Source organism: Diadema antillarum, unplaced genomic scaffold (genome assembly GCF_040938485.1).
Source record: "Diadema antillarum isolate AM-2024a unplaced genomic scaffold, OU_Dant_1.0 scf00000228, whole genome shotgun sequence".
NCBI classification, from domain to species: domain Eukaryota; kingdom Metazoa; phylum Echinodermata; class Echinoidea; order Diadematoida; family Diadematidae; genus Diadema; species Diadema antillarum.
Window position 1 is genome coordinate 133479 of NW_027271117.1, and position 27874 is coordinate 161352.

The window sequence follows — 27874 nt, forward strand, 5'->3', positions numbered from 1 at the left end:
CCAAGTTCAATTGTCTTTTATAGGTTTAGGAGAACTATACTGCCTTTTAGATATCAGGGGTACTCACCTTTAACTCTGTAAAGAGGAAAGGCTTGTATGTATTGTTACGGGCAGTTTGATTTGCCGGGTTGTGAAAAGAGGTAATGAACATGCTCTGAAGATGAATTGAAATACATTAGCTGCTGATCTGCATCATCACTAGAGTCCAGAGATCCAGTAACACCCATTGTTTTTGTACCGAGTGGAACATGGGGCCTGAATGTGTTGTTTTGCTCTTTAAAAATGAATATTCAGTGTCGGTGCTGGGGTGTGTCTTACTCGGGCGACTCTGTCCGTGCGTGACTTGGACTGCATTTGTCGGTGGCATTCTCAGACTCGTGTGAAAAAAGCGGCTCCTTTTTCTCCTGGACAAGGCTGCACGGCATTGTCGTACAAGATGTAGCCGACTGTACGGTGATAGGAAAGGAGATGATAGAAGCAGGTGGTTCCTGTCTTAGCCATGCATTGTTTTCAACTGATTTTTCCCCCCTTCTCCTCCTGATTCGATTGGTTTCTGGTTAAATGTGAGGGAGAAAAAGGGGAAGGGACATAATCATCCTTGAACATGTAATCAAGAAATTAACTTGACTATATGTTTGCAGCAGCCTCCACATGCCTCATAAAGGAAATGTTACCATTTCCCAGGCTGAAATAGTGTCAATGCTGCAGGAGTGTAGTTTTTTTGTTCAAGACCCTTCGAGTGTAAATTTCTAAGGTTTCGTATGTAACACTGGATTCACAGATCTTCTCTGGATATGTCGGAAAAGATCTGAATATTCCTGAGATGCAGATGTGGGTGTGACATACCACAACACAGCTGAAACAATGTTATTCATATAGTATTCCATGTTATCATTGCTTTTTAGAAGCATGTTGTGTATGTTTATTTCACAGATTGTTTACTCCTGTATACATATACATGGATTTTGGAAGTATTTAGTTTATGCAGGGAGGTGGTTTTTCCACCTCCCTGGTTTATGTATAGTGTAGTGTATCGTTTGTGTGTTTTGCAATGTCTTAATACACTGGATTTAACATGGGACAGGATGTACATGAGAGTAACAATCATTGACAGTTGTCCAGGTCTCTGTAGTTAGGATGTCACTCGTGGATTTGGAGATTTTGAGTTTCTTTGCAGCTTTATCAAATTGACTGAATAGATAAGGTCAAACGAAAAAAAAAAATGGTGAAAGTGCCATTCAAATCAGGAAAAAAAAAGAGAGTAAAGTTATGGGTTTTTGGAGTTTCACATATTTCCCCGCAATATTGATACCAGGCACAGTCGCATTTGCCAATAGAATTAGGTCATGATATAATGACCTTGCAGGTTTCTTTTTCACTTGAACAGAAATCTTTACTTATTTTCTTTTCAACCACAGGTTAAAATGAGCTATTGCAATATCTTTCATCCATTGTCAGTTGTGTATCATCTGTTCTTTTGAAGATGCGGTCTTTTACAACTGAACTTGGCCGGAATCTTCTCAAAATAAAGGGACAAAAAGTTGTTTGATTTTGTTTTTGTTTCTTAGATGGCTGTTTGCAACTTAATGGTATGTATTGTTTTTGTAGACCCAACAACATAGCTGATATAACCAGAAGAGTATAGTTAAGAGTCATTCATAGTGAGATATGCCTGCCAGAAAAAGAAGTACATTGTATTAGTGATACGGCTGGATTCTATCCAACAGGGAACATGAAGGCTTGGCTTTAGTGAGAGGCAGTTAGTGGGGAGCTGCTAATGCTAAACACTCATGGCATACTGAATGTATGACTAGTTGTGATTTCTCCCATGCTGACATTTATGAAGTGACCTAGTTGACAAGACGCAAGTTTAGCTTTGCAACATGTCATTACAGAGAGCAAATACGGCGTGCAGAAGCAGCGTGGCGTAAAATGGATTTTGCCGCACAGCTTCTTTGCTTTCCTGTGCATCCGAGCTTCCTGCACTACCTTTGTGCGCGAGAATAGCGTGCCATTAGCGAAATTTCGGCAGTTTGCGGTAATGCAGGGCTAGCTGTAAGTCGCTGAGTGTCTGGTGAGGCATGAAATATGAAGAGCACTCCCTAATTGACAGTTATACAGACCTTGCCCCACCCTTCTCTTCAGACTGTACTTTCACTTGATTGCATAACCTTGATAAATGTCATATGCATCATGTTCTGTGGTGCTAGCAGATGCTATTAGGCATTGGAAACAAGTAAGTTCACTCTTAAAGGGGAACTTCTGTCAAGGTCAAGTTGACTTAAATAGTAACAGCACAGTCAAACAAATATGGAACAGTGAATGTTTTATACAGATTCTGACCAAAAATATAAGATTTTACAGTTTCACATTTCTTTACAAGACTTTCAGTATCAGTCAGAACAGCATGGAGAGATTAGTTGAGGGAATGATGTAAGCACATCTCAGGTCTCAAATTGGTTTGTTCATAGTGGATATTATGAAAACAGTTTGTGCTCCTGAAGGTTGCCAGCTGGATATTGTTTTCAGGCTCTAATTTGTCAGTGTGTATATCTGGCTGTCTATCTATCTGTCCATGTGTATGTTTGTCCATCCGCAGGCCACAGATCTCATTACCCTATAATCAAAGGGCAACTCAATGAATGGATTTTTCTTTATTCTTGGTTTTGGTATGCTTCTAGTGGCATAGATATGCTAATCAGTTTTCAAGAGAAATTCCTCTAGGTCAAATGTCATAGGTTATTTAACTTCTTTTATGTCTGTATATGCCAAACATAACTATGCATTATAGCACAAGCAGGTTTTACTTGAGGACTCATTTTAGGTAAAATGCCTGCAACCCTACGTACAATACAGCTAAGAATTCCCTGTGGCAAAAAAAAAAAAAGTGGCTAGGAAAGACGATGATGGTGACTATTTAAAATTCATGTCGTTTAAGCTATGACTCTGAGGCCCGAATTCATGATGGTGGTACAAATGAAACCATGGTTTAAACTATGGACAAAAACCATGGAGCGCCAATGAAATGTCGCATGGAATATTTCGTTATGAAATTGGTCATTTCGTCAACAAAATGACCGTTTCGTTGACGAAATTGTTCGTTTCGTTGACGAAATTGTTCATTTCGTACAAAATGTTGTCATTTCATCACAAAATAATCATTTCATCGACGAAATGACTGATTTCGTAACGAAATATTCTATGCGACACTTGGCACTCCATGGTTTTTGTCCATGGTTTAAACCATGATTTCATTTGTACCACCTTCGTGAATTCGGGCCTTTGAGTTTCATTTGATGTTGTATCACACATCTGATGAATGACCATAGTTCGGGCAAGAATGGTGAGCAGTTCTAAAAACCTGGTTACAAGAAGGAAAAAAAATAAAGAAGAAAAGCACCTTGTTATTTGGAGCATGCAGTAAGATTTGACGTCATATGGTGCATGCATCAAGTCGGTGCTACCTCCTCCCTCCCCTCCCCCCCCCCCCATTTCCTGAGTGCTGCAAAATGAATAATATTCAATGAAAGGTCGCAGTTCAAGTCACCAAGTCGGAATGGCCGTGCCACTATTTTTGTGTGGACTGCAGGTGAGAGGACCGATGGAGTGGAAGGACATATTGATTTTTCTATATCCGTCTCCCGGTCTCCCTGCGAGTATTGACCACGATGAACGTGCCGAGGGGGCAGACGTTTATCGTCCACACGAAATCATCCAAGGTTCCACCCTGTCACATCTCACTCACATCCCCCATCACTCCTCTCATCCATTCTTCTGCATATGTATGTCAGCTATCTAGTTTTCTCTTCTCCCCCCCCCTCCCTCCCGTACACTTGTGTCTGCATTGGACTGCCTGTTGCTAGAAAGCACTCTGTCGTACCACCGACAAGTTTTCATATCTGACCATTTGAACCAGATATGATTTTTCGACTGTTGGCACCTATTTCTCAGGAAAGAAAATGATAACCAGGGGCCCGTTTCATAAAACTTGTTATCAGTGACAACTCCCACATTTCTATGACAAATTTGCTCTCAGCCAATCAGATGCAAGGATTTCAGTAGCTTGTCACATCTATGACAACTTATCACTGATGACAAGTTTTCTGAAACGGGCCCCTGGTGTGTAGAAAGAAGATAGAAAGTCACCGTAAAGGAGTAGGAGGCAACTTCTGAATATGTATTTCAGGCATTATGCGTCACTCCTTCTGGGGAGCAGGGGATGAATTTAACTCATTTTTCATATTTGGTCGTTCCCTTTCGACCTTACTGCACCTGTTTACATTGCTCCCTACCTTCAGGAGGGACTGCAGAAGAATTGAGCGGGTGTGAAAGGGGGGGGGGGCATTGGTTGCTGTGACCTAGACTTATCCATTGGAGTAGTCATACAGTATTTGCATGCTTCCTGCATTTGGGTGTCATGACAACGCAGGTGTCATTACTGGTCGGCATTTCTTTGCCATTTTCCTTCCTCTCTTACCCCCCCCCCCCCCATCCATATCAAATCTTTCTATATGATTTTAATTCTACATATTTATCTACCATCTGTATTTTTCATCCGTTCATCTCTTCATACCATATTTTGCATTATTCCATTGTATAGTAATCCATCCCCCAAACCTTGTTAAGATAGGGTAACCCCAGGGGCCAACAAGAATGGAGTATTGATTCATTTTATTATTTTTTGTGTGATTTTGGATCATGTAGTTGTGTTTCTTTTTAATCTTGTTTGTTCGTATAATTATTTTAGATCACCCCACTTCTCTTTTCGTTTGGGGTTGTTCAGACGATCAGATTGTAAAGTGGACTATAATTTAGTTGCCCGCATGACTTCTTGAATTCTGCCATTTCTTCAAAACCCTCCTCTCAGTTCCTTCCCACTTCCCCACAGCAGACACCCATGAATTCAAGTTCTGTAATAGTGGAAATGTTTGCGCATTTTGCGCAGCTTGAAACTAGCATGAAAATAAAAGCATGGGAATATTTTTGCTTGCATTATCTACCCACTATGCGATGTCTTGATTCCGCGAAATTACAAACAGGAGAAATTCATCTGCCTCAGCAGAGGGCAAAAATATTACTCATGCGAAAATATCCACATTTACAGTAGTTTTCACCCACAAGCATATGAACACAGTCTCAACAGAAGTGCCCCGCATGCGACTCCAGTGTCTAATATCCACAACTGGTGTTTAAAAGATACCAAGAGAGTATCATGTTCATTCATTTCTTCCATTCAAATGGTCATTACATTATCATCATTCGGTGTGAATTTGCATGGGTGATGATCGCAACATGTCACTTTTGCTTCACAGATTTCACTGGAGGTAACCGTATACTATCTTTCGGTAACCCTGTCTCTTTCGGGAAGCTCTCCTTTAAGTGAGCATCTGGGCAGCAGTGCATTCTTTATGCTTTCACTCTACCGGAAATGTGCTACAGGAAGACCTGTCGGTATGAAGCAAGACATTTTGATTAGGCGGGGGAAACTCAAAGATAAGATATTCTTTTGTGCGTTTTTGCAATCACATTGAAATGGCAAGGCACCTGCAGTGACAGATCAGCCCAGGATCCCTCAAGGGTATCCTGACATCTCCCTCTCACGGTTTAGAGATATGAATGTGTGAGTCAGACCCTCGAATCAAACACCAGGGACCCTGTGTTGTTCGCGTACATGCAGCTGTAAGCTCATCCACTGTTGTGTGTGTGGGGGTAGGTGCGTACCATAATGCGAACAGTTGCTGCGCTTAAGCACCGCACCCCCCACAAATGTCCAACTCCCTGCACCGACGTAAAGGTCACTGTAGGCATATATCTGCAAACAAACAAAGTAATTCCCCCTTGCAAGGAAACAAACAAACAAAATAACAGGCATGTCTTTTCCTCCTTTCTCTTTCGCTCTCTTCTCTGTCTCCTCACTGCCGCCCAGTGCAGAGAAAGCAGAACATGATGATGACCAGAATCGCAACCTCTCGTATTTCCTTCTCGAAAGCAGACTCTCTCCCAGATGTTTCCTTGATTCCGACAGAATGATACTCCGCGTTGATCAGCTGGTTCTTTGCATTGTACTTGGCAAGTGCCAAATCCAAGATCAAACCATTTCTCCTCGCCTGCTCACCGTATGTGAAAGTGTCTCTTTAAAAAGTATCTTTTACAGCCTGAGTACAACACCTGTTGGTCTCAATTTGATAAAAACAACCAATTTCCCAATAGAATTGCCAATGGGGTAACCATTTGCTGAGGACATGTAACATTTTGTGGACGAAGACTTCACAAAAATGAAAAAAAAAGAAGATTTGTATGTGCATGTATAGAGCAGTTAGAGGAACTGAACAAATGTTATAGTGATTAGAATATCGCATATCCCCCTTCCTTCCATTGTCTGAACACTATATCAATTGAACATTCTACATTCAAATGCTGATTTATGTTTTTGATCATTGTCAAAATTATTTGTAGTGTTTATTCATTTGTTATTTCACTACTTTTTTTTTTCAATTTTGATATCTCTTCCTCAATTGCCAATCCCTGTAAATCTTTTGACTTTTCAGAAAACTATCCCATTCTACCATTTTTTTCTCCCTTTGTCAAAAAACGGCATTTACTCAATTAATGCAATACCCCAGTGATGACATCTAATATGCTCATGTGATATATTAGGCATCACTGAAATGAGATATTAATTGTTAAATTTGAGTCCTTGGGTTCATCAAAAGATGGGCAGTCATAGATGATACCGTCGTGAGAGACTGGGAGTGTGCCGAGGATCCCTGCGAGTGATTGGAAGAGATCTAAACCTTGGTTTGGATGCCCTCTAGTCTCACTGATCCTCCCTCGTGAATTTAGATTGGGCCCGATTCTCCAATCGCTCAACAGCAGCCTAACACCATTGGTGGTGCGAGAATCTAAGCTCATTGCGGCCCGCACGCGGCGCCACATTTGATCTCTGCCGACCGCCAATTGTCGCGTGGCTCAGCTTTCAGGAACGCTTCCACTCCCTTCGTTTCCAGGCCTAGAACTCGGCACATTGCACTGTACAAAGATGTGGTCTGATGAGCTTGACCATCTGGAGAAAAAGTTTTTATGTAATGCCTCTTAGCACAAGGGTTAAAAATTGTATTCATTTGATCTTTTTATTCAGCCAGTCTTTCACTTTTACTCATGAAACCTTGTTTTCAATTCACGAGGACTATATTTTCTCCTTTCATTTGGTACTGATGTTTTGGTACATTTGGCTTTTATGGTGTCTGCCCACTATCAGTCCAGTGGTATGTCCATCCATGCATCTGTATGTCCAACAGTTTTTTTCTATTTTCTTTTTTCATCTACACAAATGGCTGGATAGCCCACACAATTCAGCTGCGCTCATTAGCTGGTCTTCCATGAGGTCCAGTTTTATGTACTTGGGTGGACCATTTCAGCGGGTTATGCACTCTGCTCTTTGCAATGAATGAATGAAGCGGGATCACTTACGTGCGTGGGTTGTGAGAGAGGTTGTGACTCTCTCACACATGAAACTTCCGTGTTATGTCGTGTCTGAGGGACAGAATGCCTTTGTCTCTTACTAGATGAAACAACATGATAACACACGACATTAGGCACTTTTTGATTTGCACGTTGACAACGGCGTCAACATGCTATGACGTATTTTTTAAGTAATGCGCATGCATATGCGCATGCATCAGTGTCGACCCCTCGCTCACCACCCAATTTTGGAACGCATTAACCCTGGTCATCGCTGTCCACCCAAATTCACTTGCACTGCACTCACACCACATTGTCTATGACGTCACACTCCTCTCGTGATAGACACAATATCACACAAAAGATCACAATGACTCTCAGAAAATCAGTGCCTAGTTCACCTGTTCTCGTATTTCGAGAGAATATTAATAATTTGACTACATGAACGTTTATAATCTTTATACGTCACAGCAGCACCGATGACATACAAACTACAGCCTCTGGTACCTAGTTTTAATTACCTACTTTCACTGTCCTGCAATTTGCAACTGCATACCATAGTTCCACACAAGCACGTACACGTAATGTTGTACGCAATCACATCTCGGTGCTTGGCCTGGTACAGTGCATTGCACTTTGCAGCCTTACCATGCATCATGTTGTAAAATCCACATAATTCATCCCAGGATACTTATCTGGCATCTAGTCAAAGACAAAGTCAATATCAAAAGTAACAAAAAAACAAGTCACAAATTCCACATATGCACCCAAGGCACAGGTTGCGTACTGCACATGCCACGCCACAGGACGTGACGCCCGAAATCAAAAAGTTTATCAGCAGCAGGTCAATGTGGGGAGATGAGGCCTTGACATACACCTGCAGTCGGTGTCACAACGTTCTCGTTCACCCAATCAAAAAGTCCCTATTGCTCAGCTAGACTTAGTGGGCTTCAAACCTTCACCCGAATTCGAGCCATTAAATTGCAAGGCAGATACTGTAGAAGTTAAAATTTTCGCGCAACCAGAAACTACCGCGAAAATGAAAGCATGCGAATTTTTTTGCTTTCCATATGTTCCTGTACATGATGTCTTGATTCCGCGGAATTTAAAACACGCAAAACTCTTCTTACCCGGCCAAGCGCGAAAAATTAGTCGCGCGAAAACATCCACTTTTTGCAGTACACTATCGACTGATCGATGAGCCACTTCGCCATCCATATAGCGTTTTAAAATCATCTCATATGAACAATGTCAGGTATTCCAAGAAAGGAAACTTGGTATGATGGAATGATCAAACAAAGAAGGATGGACAAATTTTAATCTGTGGTCATTAGACCACATTGTATGGTCAAGGTCAGTCTAATATTTCACATTTTAGTATTGCAATGACTTAAATATGATATGACAGAGTACTGGAAGAGGACAGTACCCTATTAAATTTAAATTTTGGAATAGATCAGTTGAATGTTGCAGGTCAAGGTTTACAGTATACAATATCCTGGGAAGAATTGATAAGATACAGTATGATGAGATTGAACATTTGCTGTATGCATGAGCTATCACAAAATGACATCTTGCCTTGATTCCATTAACGCCAGAAAGTCGCTAGTCGTCCGTAAAGGTCAAGGATCATGAATGTTGTATCTAATTCAGGCTGTTGATAGATGTAATCATTTCCTTAGGGCTAATGGGGAAAAACTGAACACAGATAGAAATAGGGTCAAATGTGTCAAAACTGTTGAAAATACTGAAAAGCAAAATACTGTATAAGCTGCTATTTTCGCAAATTAGGAGGTCACAGACATTTTCGGGAGATGTTACTTTTGCGAGTTTGATGCTGAGGCTATCATAAGAGCACTAATACCTGTCGTCAGTTCAAGATATTTTCGCAAGTTGTTAAATTCGCAGTCAAACAATGATTTGCAAAATTCGCGAAAATTAAACCCTTTTGAAAATAACAGCTTATACAGTACATGGATATGACTCATTGATTTGATAGTGAAGGTGTTTAGTTTTTGTGAACAGGTTGTTATGCATAGAGCTTTTGCAATGGTAGACAAAGGTAGAAAAAAAAGACAACATTAGGCAAATTGGCACATGTTGGGGATATCTGGGGATAGCTCAGTCACGAATGCAATTTGGTATTGGGTGCTATCGAATAAATATAAAATCTATCATGACTCATCAGTTTGCACACAATGAAAAATGAGATGGTCCGTGTTGTCAGAGACATTCGCACAATCCCGTGCATGGTGGCTTCTCTAAGCTTGCCGTGCCATACACCTTCAGCACCCGACAGCTTGGGCATTGATTCACTAAGCATCCGGAAAATATTTTTAGCGGCCGCCCGATTGCTTGATTGGTCATGGGAAGCAGCACGCCAGCCTGTATTACAGTCGTGGGGGGAAGGAGGAATTCTGCGCAGAAACTCAGCGAGCCATGTTCAGGGACAGCGCGAGAGACTCAGAGAGTGAGAGGGAGAGACAGACAGACAGACACGCCATGTTGATTTGTAGTCATTACTCAGCACAAGTGTGAAGCGGTTGTCATTTTGATTTGTATACGGCTGATGATAAACCAAGCCGCCCCTCCCCGCCCCTACCCCACCGATCCAGGACGCCTGGTTTTGTTGGGGGTCTGTCGAGTTGAAGGGGCACAGCCAAGTGGCCAGAGGGGATCCCATGAGGAAGATTGGAGGGCGCAGGATATGAACCTATCAGTCAGGTGGATTTATCCAATTGACCCATATTTTAGACTGTATCCTCTCCTGCATTCTAGTTTAATAGTGCCATATAGTTTCTTGATTCCTTGAGATGTTCTTTTTAAGTTAAGGGATGTGATATACCATTCTCCAATAATCACATGATGATGGTAGTGATAGTGAAATATTCATCTACGATCTAGTTTTTACACAACAGTGGCACTGAAATTTCTCCGGTTTGTTTTTTTATGCCTCGTCCAATCCTGGCCCTATTTCCCCAGTTAGAGATTGTGCCAGCTATTTTTATCATTTCCTAGCAGACAGGTGGACTTTGAGGTGATCAATGTATTATTGGCAGGGTGAACTCATATTTTTGAAGAGTCACCAGGATGGTGCCTGAAATCAGTCATCATGAAAGTTGGTTAGTTGTCAGGATATTCCGTCCCATAACTCACTCCTTCTTCTCCCTCTTTCCTTCACTGTTTCTTCTGCTCGCTCCCTCGTTCCCCTTTCCTCTCTTCTCTCTCTCTCTCTCTCTCTCTCTCTCTTTGTCACCCTCTGTGCAACCTTTTACATTTTCCACTTTCTAGATCTGTTGTCATGCATATGTGGCTATTTATTTCCTCATCGTGTCATCCACTCCATTCGCAAGGAGGGAAAAATATAGGTATAAAAGAAGTCCATATGATGTCATATTTGTGTGCTTAAAGAGAGCTCTGTCTCACTGGATTAATTGCTCCACTAGATGACAGCAAGCACTGGTAAAGCCTTTTGCCATAAGTACTTGGTATATAGTGTTGCACAGTAGAATAACTGTCTGTGGTCCTGGCGGGAACCCTTTCTAAACTGTGTATGAGCAAGATGTCTTGACCATGGTTCTGAGATAATTTTCAGAGTAATCTTTGTTGTTGTTGTTGTTGTTGTTGTTTTGGTTTTTTTTTTTAGTCATTCACACAAATTTGTTGAGATGTGAGATTTTGGTATGTAACCCCTACATGAGACTATTCAATGTCACCAAACGATAGCAAATGATCCTAGAGAAAATTGTGTCAGGGGTTTCCCCACTTCATAACCCAGTGTGCCTCCTACTGACCTGATTGTAGATGAGTGGTTATGTACGCCACGTTTAGTCTGTGCTGTCCTTGGAAGTTTGTGGCAGGAAGACGGGGATGCTAATTCTTATATCCATCACACTAGCAGTCGTAGCACTATTGCCAGGTGGCTCAAATGTTTGGAATTCACTGTCAACTTGTGGCATTGGGCTTCTCTTTTTCATGGAGCTTGCCCTGGTGACGCAAGTGTCTGTTGTTGTTGTTGTTGTTGTTGTTTCTTCTGTCTTTCTTTATCAAGTCTTGTTTTTTTTCTTTGTATCCTCTGTTCCACACTGAAGTGTCTCGTTAAGCTCATGTTTGGGTTCAAGTTACTGTAAAAGTAGAAACATTCTTATGAATGTTTGTCTTTTCCAAAGTGGGTCAACTTCATTGGAATTCACTTGCTTGTGATTTTAGCAAATTTTGGCATGCCCTTCTGACATCGGGGCAACCTCATATCAGCTCATCAGCCCATTTTCTTGCTAGTTTATATGCAATAGGCTAGCATGCTTCCAACAAAGAGGTCAAGTTCAATCATAGCGCAGCAAACTTTATGTGAAGCTATCAGAAGATTGCACTGCATTGAGTAAATTCTCAGACAAGATTTTTAAGTAGCTTTTGACATGGTAGACTAGAAACCGTCATAGAAAATTTGGCAAAATATTGATATAGTGATCTGTCAAGACTGGAATGATCACCAATGTTATAAGAGATGCTATTTTGCATCTTTCTAAGACCTCTTTCATGCTTAGCAAATTTCACCCAGGTGTAACTGGAAGATTTCCTACAATGCCCAATCTTGCAGGTGAAATTCCATGTAAACTGCTGGATGACTTTTCAGAAATTTTTCCCTCAAACTGTCCCCAGTGAATTCCCGAGCATCCTCAGGAACTCCCAGATGACACTTCAGTGTGAAAGGTATCATGGGAATACTCCCAAGTGAACTCCTGCATGAAGTTCAAAGGTCAGCATACCGACAACATCTTGCGGGCTGTTCTTGCGCATGCACCATAGCGTGCACTTCCACTGCTGAGGCAGGAACGGACGCGAAAAATTTAACCGGGAACTCATTCGCGAGTTTGAAAGAAATTTTTTTTGCGGGTGTTCCAGGTTTGATTCCCCATTGCATCTCCTGAATGATCCCCGAGTGACTACCATGAAAGTGGTACGAGCTGACATGTGACAGACAACCAGCCAAGAGTAGACGGGGTTCGTGCCCAGAGGCATTCATGTCGTCAGGCCCGTCTCTCATGGAAATGAGCCCACTAATCAGCGCCAATTAGTCCAAGGAAATAGCACACTTGGTGCCAGGTAGCCGATGCCAGTCTTGGAAGCCTCTGTTGATCATGTTGTATCTATTCACGTCCTTACCACCCCCTCCCCCCCCCCCCCCCCTTTCACTGCCCTACTGGTCATTATCTAAATTTTAGTTTGAAGAGCTAAGGACAGTCTCAGTAGGGAACATGTCTGTACATAAACATTCATAAGTTTGTATGCAAGGATTGGAAAAAACTTTTTTTTATTTTTTTTTGTCAGAATGAAAACTGAGAGGAGTAGTTGTTTGAGGTAGGTCTTTGTTTTGATTGGAAGCATAAAAATGCCAAAGAGCTCCAGTTTTAAATGAAATGGATGAAAGAAATCAAACCTTTGATGGTTTTTCTGCAATGGCTTGGACAAAAAAAAAAACTTCTTGCTGGCACATCTTCAACCATATTCTCTACCATCTTGTGACTTTTATCTCTTGCATAGTATTCTTCATGTTTTGTGCATGATCCGTTGGGTGCTCCGTTTTTCTCAGACATTTTCTCTGGAGAGTGCTGAAAATATCTTTGTTTTGTTCTGCTCTGTGGAAAAAAAAAATTATATAGTTTTCTTTGACAAGATGTTCTTGTAGCACGGAGAAACCATTATATTTGATGAAGCCATTTGCTTAACTCCCTGTGAAGCATAAACAGGGAGAAGGTCATTATTACAGTTGTATGAAGGCTCGTTTCCAGGACGTGTCCCTCTATTTGACTGATGTGTGTGAAAAATGAAATTCGTGTGGGCTGTTTGATATTTCTATGGTATCCTTAAGGTCAGTATGCCCCAGGCCAGTTTGACTCAATGCAGCGAAAGATGCTGAAGAAACACTTCCAGTTCTCATTAAAAAAACATTAAAGCAGTGTGATCGAGAGTGTTTGGATGCTAATTGTCATCTTCAAGGTAATAGCAGAATATTAAAGGTGATATTAAAGACCTACTGACCAAAGACTGACACCTTTAACTTAGCTCGGCTATCTAATGACCAGGGGGCGCAGATGTTTCATCTTCAAACAGATGTGACCAGATGAAAAACATTTCCAGGAGAATCTGTAGTTTTCTTCTTAAGACGAGAAGACAACTGGCTACTAGCCTGTTGGAAAAAAAGAAAAAGAGGAAATGATAAGAAACTGCTTGCAGACAGAAGACTCCTAACATTGCATATGCAGAGCTTACTTCCCAGACCACTTGCCAAAGTCACCTCTCTGCCAACTTGATTCTTTGGCAGAGTTCCTTGGTGGCTGAGGCTCCGCCAGTCACAGTGGCGGATCCAGAGGGGGGCGCACCGGGCACGCACCCCCGTCTTTTTTCTTTTTTTTTTAACAAAAGAAATGAAAAGAAAAAATGAGATGAAACCCGGAAGTAGCACCAAAAATATTCTTTCCGCCCCTCCCCTTTACTAAATTCCTGGATCCGCCCCTGAGTCATTATGTGAGAGTGCATGTGTGTGTGTGTGTGTTGTTGTTGTTGTTGTTGTTGTTGTTGTTGTGTGTGTTTGTGTTTACAACCCTTTTTGTTTTCTTTATCTATTTATTTTGAGTCAAAAGAGGCCTGTACTTCTAATCCTAGCAGACTCTTTTTCAGAGGTGACATGCTTTATTTAACTAATAGTAAACCCCAAAGAGAGCCTAAGTTTATGGCCCGAATTCACTAAGGTGGTTTAAAGTTAGACCACGGTACAAATTTAGATCATGGTCAAATGTAAATATGAAATAGGCATACCATTGACATTCGCTTATCAATGCGTTTTTTGTTGTTTTTTTTTTTTGCTGGACATCTGTTGGTGTACGCAATCTGTCAATCGTATTACACGGAAGAAATTTGCATACACCATGGTTTAGATTTAAACCACCTTCGTGAATTCGGGTCAATATGTTTGGGTCTGATTGAATGTGCATGGGGTTGACTAACATTGAGTCATCTTGAAGTCGGCTCGATTCGCTAAAATGAGTTCTGTGTCCCCGCACAAAATTGGCCATGGCATCTCTCGCTAGTGTACGTAGCAAGCCGTGTAATGACCCTCAATGTATGCTCTACTGGCATGCCCTCAACTGCAGTTTTCTTCTGCACACAGCTAGTTTCATGTCACTACACTCTATCAACATTTGCCTAGAATATTTTGTAGAGGGGGAAGATCATACAATTTCACGGACTTTACTTTAAAAACAAAATGATAATCTTATGCCATGTATTTTAAGTGGATATTGTGCATTGTGTTGTCTTTTACGAGGATTTGGTTATTCTGTGATGAGACCATGGTGTCAGATACTTTTTTTTTTCCAGAAAAGAAAGGGAAGAGATAAAGCATTCTCCTTGTGTTCATGGTGTCAGGGAGACCTGGAGCGACAGACACCCCTTCCCCAGTCTCTTTGGTCTCTTGTGTGTCACAGGGATTTCCCCTCCTGTTAGTCATGCTTGCAGTTTCTTCGAAAAGAGAATCTTCTCTCAGTAAAGATGGGAGTTGTTCAATACACTTTTCTTTGCTTGGTATGACATCATTACGAGAGTGAAGCGGGACAAGAATTACGCAATCAAGATAGATACAGTTGTAGATAGACATATTATGTTCAAGAAATGTCAACAATTCGTGCAGTTGCATACCCTTTGCCTGACACTGATTAGTTGTATATCAGTACTGTAGCATCGAGCAAGAAAGGATCATTAAAAAAAAAATGTCTGATGAGACAGAATACAAGCTCATTCTTACACAGAGCCTGGATTTCAGGGGAAAACCTATTCAATCATGTAGTGGGATATCTGCATTTTTATTGCACAAGTAACTAGCTAATCTGACATTTGGCTGATTTCCAAATCACAAAATAGCCACCTACAGTACTTTGAAAGTCATATTGTGATGAAGACTCGGCTGTATCTCTCCACGTGGCACATGATTTCTTCGGAAGATGGTTAGCGATGAAATTGACATGAAATTTAATTCATCTGCAGTCAACACGGTTTACAGTTTTGTGCTGGTATGTCTACAAATAGAGATGTTCAATGACAATGATGCATGATGAAGAAAGAAAATTTTCTTGAATGGCTGATATGACTCTCAACTGCATAGTTTACACCTACAGGGTAAAAGGGGGAGACTTTCGCATCCTCTTATCGATAAAACTTCCTACCTCTTACTTTGATGTGGGTCCTCCTCGTCGACATTGTCGCTTTGAGTAGTTTTTAATGACGTGGCTGTAGAGCATCATACTCTGAACAGGTTTGTATGGCTCTCTGTTCACTACAGATCGCAAAATCATGCCACTGTGTATCAATGGCCTTCAAGACATGTGATTGTCTTTCCACATTTGCACTCTTAGGCTACTCAGCACCTTCTGCCCTTTGAAGCATATTTTGATTGATTTAATAACTACATCCAAGTATACCCCTTTCATGCTCAGCAAATTTCACCCACGTGCACCTTGGTGAACCCAAGAGATCTTGTAGTTGGAAAGGTCTCGAGGATGAAATCCCGGGCAACATCCTCGGTGACTTTTAAGAAATTTTATCCTTAAACCATCCCAGGTAAACTCCTGGAGGCTCCTGGCAGCTCCTGGGTTGGGCTGTCGTGTAAAACTGAAAGGCAACGCAGTTAAATGCGTGAGTGAAAAGTAACAGGCCAGTACGCCTGCAAGGTCTTCTGCACAAGAAATGAACATTTTGTGCATGCACCTAATGCGTATTTCCCCTGAAGAATGGTAGACAGGAGAAATTTTCCCGGGAGCTCATTCACCGAGACGAAAGAAATTCTTCCCGAGTGTCCCCAGTTTGGTTTCCCGTTCGGATGATTTCCTGAGTGAGTAGCATGAAAGAGGTATAAGATGAAGAAGAACCTGCCGACACACCCTTTGAAAGTCTACGCTACCTTCAGTAGCACCCATTATATAAAGATAAATATTGGTTGGTATGTCTCTACGAACACACACTCACTGTCTCAGCAGCTTGTGGTTTGGGGGGGAGCTCTCATCATACCCCTGCGTACACGAAGTGTGTAAGGGGGTATATTTTCATTATGGAAATTCTTGAATATAATCCGAGCTGGACAAGCCTTTTCACTCCATGGTATCCCATGCTACCAGGTCTTAAAAAACAGTCAGAAGACTTCCAAATTTGCCCCATCGGATGAACACTAGGAAGCCAAAAGTTACTTAGTCAGTTGTCCGAGGACAGCAAGCTAAATTGCCTTCATTGTTTTAAGGGTCAATTTTAATATCTGTTCTGGTAGGGGTGGGGGAACTTCCATATGAGTATTAACCCGTTGAAGACGAGTCCCGAGTACATGTATACTCAGGCAAGTGTCTATGGGAAATGCATGTTGTAGCAAAATCAGCCCATCCTCAATGGGTTATAGGATTTTTCAAGATTGAAGGGATCAAGGCTGTAGATCAGGATCAGTTTGCTCATTTGAAGAAAACTGTTAAATGTTGACCCACAGCTGACCCACAGTATTGACAAACGTAACCTGTCAAGATTGGCGCAGTACAACCACATAGTATATCTGGAAATATTTTGACCCTTTATTGCAACTAAAGGGCTTTTTACACTTGTAAATTTTTGCTTAGCCCTGGACCAACGGTGGGGCTAAGGGGGGGGGGGGCCTTAGCCCCACCGTTGGTACGGGACTATCCTTAGCCCACTTTCTGTTTACACTCGTTTTTGCCAAAGTGGGCTAGCCCCACCGATAGTACGGTACTATCTGGCCCTGCAAAATAGCAGGGGTTAGCACCGCAATTGCGGTGCTAGCCAAGCAAGTGAGTGTAAACAGAACGAAAAAATAATCCTGGGCTAACCGACGGAGACGAAGTCCGACCCTCACTGACCAATCAGAAACGAGGTAATCAAGTGCTGCCGGTGCGTGCGTGTACGTGTACAGTACACAGCGTAATTATGAATATTCATGTGGTTTGGAAAGCCTGGGGCTAAGAAATACGAGTGTAAAAAGGTCAGTTTTCTCCTTAGCCCCGGACAAGAGATAGTACGGGACTAATTTGCGAGTGTAAAAAGCTGAAAAAATTGGTACGGGACTAACGATAGTCCTGGGTCAGAGAAAGTCCGGGGTTAAGAAACACAAGTGTAAAAAGCCCTCAAGACTGTTCTTAAATTGTCACTTTCTTTTTTGTGTGCTTTTTGAGGGGGGTGATGGAGTTTTGATACTTGTTTCCTTGATGCAATATTTCACTTTCAGCATTTGCATTTACTTCTTTTATTTGTCAGTGAAAAAAAAATGTCTGTGTACTGATTTGGTATAAAGCTTTTCAGGAAGGGTTTTGCATGGCAATCTTTTTTTTTAATTCATAACCAGTGAAACCGAAGGAGAACTATTGACTGAGGCATGTCAGGAAACGACACAGCAAGATGTGAATGAAGTGACAGCCGTATGCAAAGTGGATGTTTGTTTTTTAGAGTGCGCTCTCAGCTGCCGCTGCACACAGTTGCCTTGTTATACACTTACTGCATCCAAATGATATCCTGCTCATTTCGCTTTCAGATGCAGCCAGGCACAATTCAAAGAGACTGAATATTCATGGGACTCTCCCTCTACTCACTGGAGTTGTGCTCACCTTCACTTAAAGGGATGGTATAGTTTTGGTTGAGATGGGGATTCAGGTTTTAACTTTTTGCGAGATAATTTGTAATCTTTTATTAGGACCTCTTTGTTTTGCTTTGTTTTTGGATATCTCAGCCACTTCAAAACTTATTTCAATCAAACAAACTTTGAATTCCTTTTAGAATTGTCTTCTCTTTATAATATTTCCTAGAAGTGGTTTCAAATTAATTATCGTGCATAAAGTTTAAACCTCATTTCAACCACAAACTATACCAACCCTTGAAAGGGTCTCTTCTATGCCCGTGTATTCAGGCAAGATATTACACGACACATACATCATAGTTTTACCACTCACAAGATTTTGAAAGGATATTATTTTGAGAGAATATCAAAGAGTTGAACACTGAGATGCATGTTATCCAAGTTGTTTGACAAAGATACATTTTGGCTAATGTATGGCAAACTTCATTCATTTTGATGCTTGTTGAAGAAAACCTTGAAATAGATTTATAGTGCTTATGAGATATTCTAGCACAAAGCAAACAAAGTGATCCTTTTAAAAGGTGTGTCCCACCTTTTATTAGGACCGCTTTGTTTTGCTTTGTCTTTTGCATGCACACAGGTGCATGTGTCCCACCTTTTATTAGGACCACTTTGTTTTGCTTTGTCTTTTGCATGCACACAGGTGCATGTGTCCCACCTTTTATTAGGACCACTTTGTTTTGCTTTGTTTGTTTTTGTTTGCATACATGCTGTCAGTACTTCATATAAATGGTTTCTAATTATCTCACAAAAAGTTAAAATCTGAATTGCCATCTCACCCAAATTATACCGCGTCCCTTTATCTTTTTTCAGTTAAGTTTACGGTGAGATCTTCTGCATTGGCTGCCGTGACACAAAATTAATGTATAGGCCCTATATGCTTTCTGCAATTTGCTGTTTAATATGACACTGTATGAAGATTTATGATGCAAAATGCTGCATTTTAAGTATCAAGGGAAAGCCATGCTATATGTGGATTTTTCATCAGTTGCTTTTTCTTTCTGATCCAGCAAAGACTAATAAGCAATATTTTATAGCAAGCTCATGAGTATTGAGTTATTAAATCTTATCAATCAAGCCGTGTGCTATTCTGGGATGTGGCAAGAGTTTCTTCCAGGTGGGGGAGGTATCATCCTTCGTGTGCAGGGAGCTGCTGTGCCCCTCAGATAATTTTCATGTTTATTTTCTGCCCATAATAAAAGCAAGTGTCATTCCTTCAGGGGCCAAGGCATTGAGATGCAATGATGAGGCAGGCCTGAGAATGGGACTGCCACATTGCCCCTTACCATTAGCCTCTTTTCGCTCCCCGATTATTGGCCTGCTGGGAGTGCCCTGCCACCCCGAAATAAATTGGGTGCGGAAGCTTCGGGACATCAACGTGACAGTTTTACCTTGGCCACACAAAGGGAAAAAAAAAAAAAACATGCAAGAAATCTAATATATTGTCTTTCATAAACAAAAAGATATATTGGAAATCTAATAATATTAGCTTCACATCCCTGCAGCACTCATCACTGCAGACTCCACAATTGAGCAGAATGAAAGGAAGGGGTAGAGACAAAGGATGAGGAAAGATGAGAGGTGAAGAAGAGAGAGAGGGAGAGAGGAAGATCGGGTGACCAGTGATCAGTTTTAGAGATGAGAGGTGAACACACTAGGCATTTGACCTTCCAGTTCATCGATCCTTAACATCATGTAATGCATCCAATCCTATATAGATATTAAAGGACAAGTCCACCTTCATATACATACGGATTGAGAATATGCAACAATTTTAGTAGAACACATCAGTGAAAGTTTGAGGAAAATTGGACAATCCGTTCAAAAGTTACGAATATTTTAAGTATCTGCGCAGTCACTGCTGGGAGAGAAGACTACTACAGTGTATGATGTCACATGCGTACAACTATATAATGAAAATAAAAAGAGAATTTCACAAAACTTTACTTTTTGAATAAAGTACACATTTCTTTGACTTGCTACTGACGTATGTTAAGGGTAATATTATTCCCCCTGCCTTCTGAAAGAGAGAAGTCGAGTGTTCTTTTGTTGTGCGAGAAAAATGGAAATATGTTGAATTTTCTTTATTCTTTCTTTATATCGTTGTACTCATGTGACATCACAAGCTATAGTAGTCTTTTCATCCAGCCGTGACTGAGCAGAAACTTTAAAAATTCATAACTTTTAAACGGATTGTCCTATTTTGCTCAAACTCTCACTGATGTGTTCTACTAATATTGCTGCATTCACTCAATCCACATGTCTATGAAGGTGAACTTGTCCTTTAAGAAAAACACTTTCATATGCAAGTGACTTATCAACTTCTTATAAGTCAAGAAATGTTATGACAAGGTCGTTTTGCATCATGATGACAGCATCACAGATGATAATCCAACGAGCTTCTCAGTGTTTTCTCTGTGAACCGACTTATCTATCCACTCCTGATTATTCTGCAAATGTGTGATAATGCAATGGCTGCCTTGAAGTACATAACACATTTTTTCATTTGATACATCTTGTCAGTGTTGGTAATGTTTGAGAGGTTATCCCCTTTCTTTTGTGTGGAAAATGGATGGAGTGAAGGTTTACAGTATTAAAAAAAACTTGGCAAAAATAGTATTTCTACCCTGTAGTTCACAATGAATGCAGTGTTAGTATTGTATTCATTAACCCTCTCATAACCATTGTGTCTAAATGCCATTGACCTTGCATACAAGCATATTACCAATGGTAATGCAAGAGTTAAGTCTTTAGCATTACACAATAGCCCAGGTCCAACTACACAAAACTACAGATAAATTACTTCGCAATAACTTCCTGTAGTTTGAGCACACGATCACACTGGCAACAAAACTACTATGTACTCGCAGTTTGAACAATGCGAAACTACCCATACTTTTAGGCTCTAAGACATATGCTCCATTTTCGCAAAAACCACATGCCCTCCTTGAATATCAAAAATGCAAATGCGCAACAGCGAGCAAAATAATGTGCATTGTGTGGAAACAACATGAAATGGAGCTTGTCATGTGACAAACTTCTTATATTTTTGGCCATGCATGACCACACAATGCAAAACTATTGATGATTTTGCAGGAAGTTTTGCTGATAAGTTATAGAGAAGAACTTTTGCAGTCAGACTGTCCAAACTACACAAAGCAAAATAGCGTGAAGTGAAAGTACAGTTATGTGTAGTATCGCGTAGTCTGACCGTGAGGCTACAACAAGTTCAGGAGTCAACATGTTTACTCTTCCTGAGCCTGAAGTAATATCTTGCCTTTTCCCCCAATCCTATGCCGCTTCTGTGAAATAATGAGAAATTCCCCAACCTCTCCCTTCTCACACAAACACATGCACACACACACATACATTTATATGGCTTTACCACAGTACTTCTTGGCACCATTTCATTAAAGTTGTCAGCCCTGACAAATTGTCAGTCTCTAACAATTTCAGTAAAAAAAAAAAATGGTAAAAATCCTTGGTTTTGATCGGCTGAGAAGCCCTTGTCACTGACTATTACTATGGTAATTGTCAGAGACGACAGCTTTCATGAAACGGTGCCCTGGAGACAACTGCTGTGTACCTCTGTGACTGTTTATCCATTTTACTAGTATGCAACATTGGTAAAATTGACCACCAGTACTTTCGCAAATGCATTGGAGTACTGTTATTCACCTGCAGCTTTTAACATTCATTGTGTGGGGTTACGAAATCATGCAAAATATGTGTAGCAGTAGATCGCATTTAATTGGCATTACCACTGTGTGCTACAGACCCACATTCCTGCCTGCCCAAGTCAACTAAGATTCACTCTTGAGCAAGTGAAATGAATGGACACTTGCCTGTACAAAGCGTGGGACCCTTGCCTGAATGCCCACTGGGCAAGTAATAGAAATATCTTTTGTAATGCCTTCAGTAACTAGCTGGTATATTGAAGTGATCGTATCAGTAGAGGCAGATGCATAAAGCTTATCACGCTCAATGCAAGAGAGATCTTTGTCAGTCGTGTCCATTGATAGTCACTCTCTTCAACAGTAGAGGGCGTTGGACTGCTTTCAGTGCGAGGAGGAGGCATGTCTGAGTCTTGGAGCGTTCGTGCTCCGTGATTGATCAGGTGCACCTGGTGATGAGTTACTTATCACGTCAATCATAGGCTGGCACTCAGGGTGCCATAGATTGCTTCTGTTGAAAGACTCAGATCCCATGCAGTTGGTCTAATAACCCGTCTAGTACCAGGTTTTCATCTGTAGGGAGTATGTGATGGTATGCATGCCAACAGCTTAGATTTCAGCCAAGCTACAGCAAAGTTAGGAAGTGACACAGAGTCCTGTGAATTCTGCTTTATGACTATTAAATTGTAATGTCTCGATTATCATTTGTGCAGGCATGAAGACGTACTTTATTGCCGGCCGAGCGGGATCTGCGAGCCCAGCGACCAAGCCCCACGTCAAGATGGCGGCGCTGGAGAGCCAAGGGGCGGTGGAGGACACCGACAGTGACCGCGGCGAAGGTGCCGAGGGGCGCCAGGAGACTCAGAGCCGGAAACCGTTGCTCTCTGCAAGCACCAACGGTGCCAATGGGAGTGGGGGCACCCCGGAGAAAGCAAGAGCCAGTCCCGGGAGCGTGGAGCAGGGCAAAGATGCCGTTCAGAATCACGCCGAGGTACCAGCGGTAAGGCTTCCCCTCTCATATCTCTACCCCCCCCCCTCCCTTTTCTTTCCACTTGACTCAAGATGCCAGTGTACGTATATTGCAAGCCAAGGAATGTTTGCATGCATTTTAATTTCACGAGAGCCAAGATTCACAAAATTAAAATACATGCAAAAGTTCTAGTCTACACTATATGCATTGAATGCTGAAGGCAGTTTGTGAAAATTTCAGCCGCAAAAAATGCCCTTAGCTCCAATTGTCGAAAACTGAGTACAGTGCACTCCTGATATAATGAACAGGGTTATAATGAAATTCCGGTTACAACGAAGTAAGAATTCACACCGCAACATCATCAGCTCTTTGTTTTTTATTGTTCATTTATTCGGTTATAAGGAATTTCGATATAATGAAAGAAAACTGCCAGTCCTGAGGACTTCGTTATAACGGGAGTCCACTGCAATTGCAAGACATCTAATCAATCAAGTTTTGTGAAAGAAATTCAGCAACATGAGCTAGATCTATTTAGTTATGATTACGCTATGTTGGGTGACATTGAATGAGACACTAAAAACTACCGCAGATTACTCTCTGTCATCCCAGTGCATAAGGCCATGCAATATGTGACCCGCCACAACAAAAGGATCTGAAAGTCGCTGAAGGCTGAGCAGAGGAAATCGAGTTTGAAGTCAGATCATGAAAATCGGTCAAAACCATTTAATTTCTTTTTTGGGGCATCATTTTGTAGTCTAATGTTTTTTCTATCATCTGCCAAAATTTTGAAGCTAAATGACCGAAGGAAAGGCAAGAAATTAGTATTTTCCTGGGCCATGATTTTTGACTTGTCAATGGAACAGAAACATGTCCAAAGATGTGGATTTAGCGCCGCAGATAGACTCCGCCCCTAGCAGGAAAGGGAGCAATCTTATTGGGCAGTGCATGGCATCCTAGTTACTGATTGGTCGTGCGTAGACCACTGGCACTAAGCTTGAATGAACATCGCGTAGGTTGCTAGGAGCATACCTGCTATTGTCAAGAGGTGAAAACTGTTTTACCTGCCCTTGATCACGATTGCATTGGAAGGAAAATTTTGAAGGTGGTTTTCTCGAAACGCTGATTTCTTAGACCACTCAACATAATCTCATAAAATCGTTGATATCTCCGCAACTGAGTACTTTTATGAGTCATTGTTACACATGAAATTAATGCGGAAGAGTAAGGGAACAATGTTGTGTCATTTTTAGAAAATCGACCTCCCCTCGACTTTCGGATCCTTTTGTTGTAGCAGGTCACATATAGTCGTTGTTTCATGAATAGAGAGGATTGTATTTGTAGAGACAAGCATACAATTATGTTTTATACTGTTGCCTCTCCATGATTATGATTATACGTTCAATATGTAGTGTAATAGACAAAGTGAAAAAAACGAAGAAAGGAACCATCCTTTGAATTGACCCTGTCACCTTTTGCTAGTCGTTATTCTGTATTTCAGGAAAACTTTAGTGCAGAAAGATGTGGTAAGATGTCAAAGAAAGAAATGTATTTCTTTTCTTGCTGAATGGGATTTAAATGGAGATGTGTTTCAATGAATTAGTTTTTCCTTTGCTCCCGAAAGGTCATCGTGCAGATGTGTGTCAAGTAGGGATGAGCTGCATCCCACATTTTCAGCTTAAAATGGGTGCTGTCTCCTAATTTACCTTTATCTACCTACAGTTGCCTAAATGTACTGAGGAGTGTTCAAGGCACATTCAGATCACTGTGCTGAACAACAACAACAACAGCAGCAAATGTCTTATAATCATCAACCAAGTGTTATATGGTCCATTCCTCATTATATCCCTCTGTGAAAATTTGCAAATGTCTGCTCCTGGCAATCACAGATAGAAATGATACTCGTCGGCACTTCAGGGTGGACCAAAAATAACTTGATTAGTCTGTGAGGCATGGACTAACTGACGGAGCTATCTGCCTTTTCACCCCCATCCAGGGCGGAGAAGTCAAACCGGAAAATGGGGGCGTGGTGGGTGAGCCCGGCCATGGGCCCAGCTCCCCCCAGGACGGCCCCAACGAGGAGAGCCCCCTGACCCTCAACGAGTCCATCATCCTGCACCACAACGAGGAGAACAACACTGAAAAGTTGATGATCAGTTTTCTGAAGGAGAACAGCAACATCGACTACTTCCACAAGGTCCCAATCAGCAACCTCACCCTGAGGTAAATGATGACCAAAAACATGTTATGAATCTTTGCCAATAATTCCTGTTAAGTAGGAACATTCCTATTTTAGCAGGAAGGGAGAAGCTTTATCAAAGTTTGTATTCCTGTTTTGTGAATGCCTGCTAATAATGACAAATAGGAGAGGGGTGAATATTTCTATTTTTGTAATATTTGATCCCATTTATTCAGATTTATTGAATCTCATAGTTGGCAGGCATGATAGAGGGTAATTATGTGCTGTATTCTCTTTCTGACCAAGGGTAGACCAGCCTCCTCCATTCAAATTTTTGTTTAGAAGGAAATTCCTGCTATCACACAGCAAAAGCCAGAACATTGGTGAAAGGAAATTTTAATGAAAATTGTTGACAGCCTTTGACAATATTTTGAATATCAGCATTGCCTAATACCACATCAAGTTGCTGCATAATGGCACCTAGATGTCCTGCCTTCTTTATGTTTAATATTGGTCAGATTCAGTTCCAGGATTTCAGAATTGCTAAAATTGTTCTTTTTTTTAGTTCTTCTGTAATCAGAGCTCTTTACGATAAATAGATTTCATTCCCCGGCTCCCGTTTAAAGAAGAATTTAATGTAAAAGAATCTGCTGCTAAAATAAAGCTAAAGCCCAGAGTCAATTCTTTCTTCTTTCTTATTTTTACAGGTTTGTTGACAAAGAAATTGAGCAGAACTACCATGACCAATTCACCCCTGAGTACCTGCATGAGCAGTGCGAAGATGAGCAAGACGAGAAGCGCCGGAATCGCCGGCGATCTTCGGAAACCATCTCCACGACCCGCTACAACACCCTCCTGGACGTGTCCATTGCCTTCACCATGTTCATGCTCATCGGCATAGGCTGCTTCATGGCCCTGGACATCGCTCTGCCCTGGGCCGTCTGCTTTCCCATCGTCACTGTTCTCCAGCTGGTAGTGCTCCTCGCCGTCGTCCGCGAGGCCTTCTGCCGCGGGGTCGTCCTTGCCTGCGCCGAGTGCATCACCTTGCTGTTCCACCAGTGGTACCGGCGACACATTGTCGGCGCCTTACTCCTCAGCTGCCCCATCCTCGCCGTGTACACCAACTACACCTGCGGCGTTGACTGCTTCGGCTCCAACCGGCTCTTCTTCTGCTTCCTGCTCATCGTTTCTCTCCTGCACTTCTGCAACTTTGTCCAGCTTAACTTGTGGATGAAGATGCTCCTGGCCCTGTTCAGTGGAGTCATCCTGCTCATCTTGCTCTTTATATGCAATGCCTGTGATTCCCTGGTGGACCCTGACATCTTTGGATCCACGCCGACGCCCTATGGCCTCCTGGAAACCACAGCAACCACTGAAGAGGAGATGTGCGAGTATAAGTCCCTCATGTATGTCATCCCTGAAGAGCTGGTTCTTGTCATCATCCTCCTCCTCATCCTCATCTTCTTGCTCAACCGGGAGTACGAGATTGGCTTCCGCCTCAACTACTACGCGAAGGTTCAGGCTTCGGCGGACCGAGAGCGCATGCAGCTGCTACAGCAGGAGGCGGAGTCCTTGCTGCATCACATCGTGCCCCAGTTCGTGACAGAGCAGCTGCGCACCACCAAGAAGTTCTCCCAGAACCACGAGAATGTGGCCGTCATCTTCTGCAGCATCGTCAACTTCAATGACTTCTACGAGGAGGCATACGAGGGGGGCAAAGAGTGCATTAGGGTCCTGCATGAACTCATCAGCGACTTTGATAACCTGCTTGGCGAGCCCATGTTCGAAGAAGTGGAGAAGATCAAAACGATAGGTTCCACGTATATGGCAGCCTGCGGACTCCATCCCCGCAAGCAGTCCGAGACCGAGGCGCAGTCCATCGAAAGACTAGTCACACTCATGGACTTTGCGCAGGAGATGATGAATAAGATCTCGCAATTCAATGAGGACGTGCTTAGCATGACAATTGGTGCATTCAATTTCATCTTGAGGATAGGGTACAACCACGGGAAGCTGACGTCCGGTGTCATCGGCACCACGAAGCTCCTCTACGACATCTGGGGCGATACCGTGAACGTGGCCAGTCGCATGGACTCCACCGGCGTTCCCGGCCGCATCCAGGTGACGGAGCACTCCATGAAGGTGCTGGAGCCGTTCTTCGAGTTCGAGCAGCGCGGACTGGTCAAGGTGCGGGGCAAGGGGGAAATGATGACGTACCTGGTGAAGAGCAAGAAAGCCACTCCACTGGAGCCCACATCATGAGGTGAGAGGGGCCCCTCCTCTTATAAATCCATCAACAGAATTAAAACATACAGGGATTGTTTGCAACAAGATAAACTTCCTCTTTGGAAACTTCCTCGTTGAATAATTGCAGTGAAGCGAAGCAACAGGAATAAATTGTAGATGGGAAATAGCGCCTTGCTACAAATGTCATGACCATCTATACATGAGTGCATGAACACTATCTCCTATGTGCACCTCCAACTAGCTATCATGATCACCAGAGTTTGTGTCACTTTCATTTAACTCTTTGTTGGCCTTGTGCATAGCAGAACCAAACTAGATATGCTATGAGTATTGTTTTTTGAAATTGCTTTATTTTCTGTTCAAGGTTTGAAAATGAAAGCTCATCTTTAGACAAACTAACCCCAATTTGCTGTTATTAGTCATGCAGTTTTCTGTTCAAGGCTTGAAAATGAAGGCACATCTTTAGACAAACTAACCCCACTTTGCTGTTATTAATCATGCAGTGTATGAAAACTCTCCCCATATTGTGTGGTCTTTAAAGTACTTGTACTTGTCATACAGTGAGTGTGCAGGACTACAATACTGGCTGAAGACTTTGAACTCTAGTCTTTGGTGACACATAATGGGTGTGTGTGCCAATGTCCAATGTGTAAGTGGTGTCTATTTCT

The 27874-nt window shown here is 41.9% G+C and overlaps 1 protein-coding gene across 2 annotated transcripts in view; it reads left to right on the forward strand.

Moving 5' to 3' along the window:
* The window catches only part of LOC139724779 (adenylate cyclase type 9-like), a 143475-nt gene that overhangs the window by 114887 nt on the left and 714 nt on the right, over positions 1–27874 (forward strand). For both annotated transcript variants that reach the window (XM_071635891.1, XM_071635892.1), the window contains exons 3-5: positions 22527–22813; positions 24777–25003; positions 25667–27222. In XM_071635891.1, coding sequence (XP_071491992.1) covers positions 22527–22813; positions 24777–25003; positions 25667–27221 — 2069 coding nt within the window. In that variant the 3' untranslated portion in view covers position 27222. The remainder of the gene's footprint in view (positions 1–22526; positions 22814–24776; positions 25004–25666; positions 27223–27874) is intronic.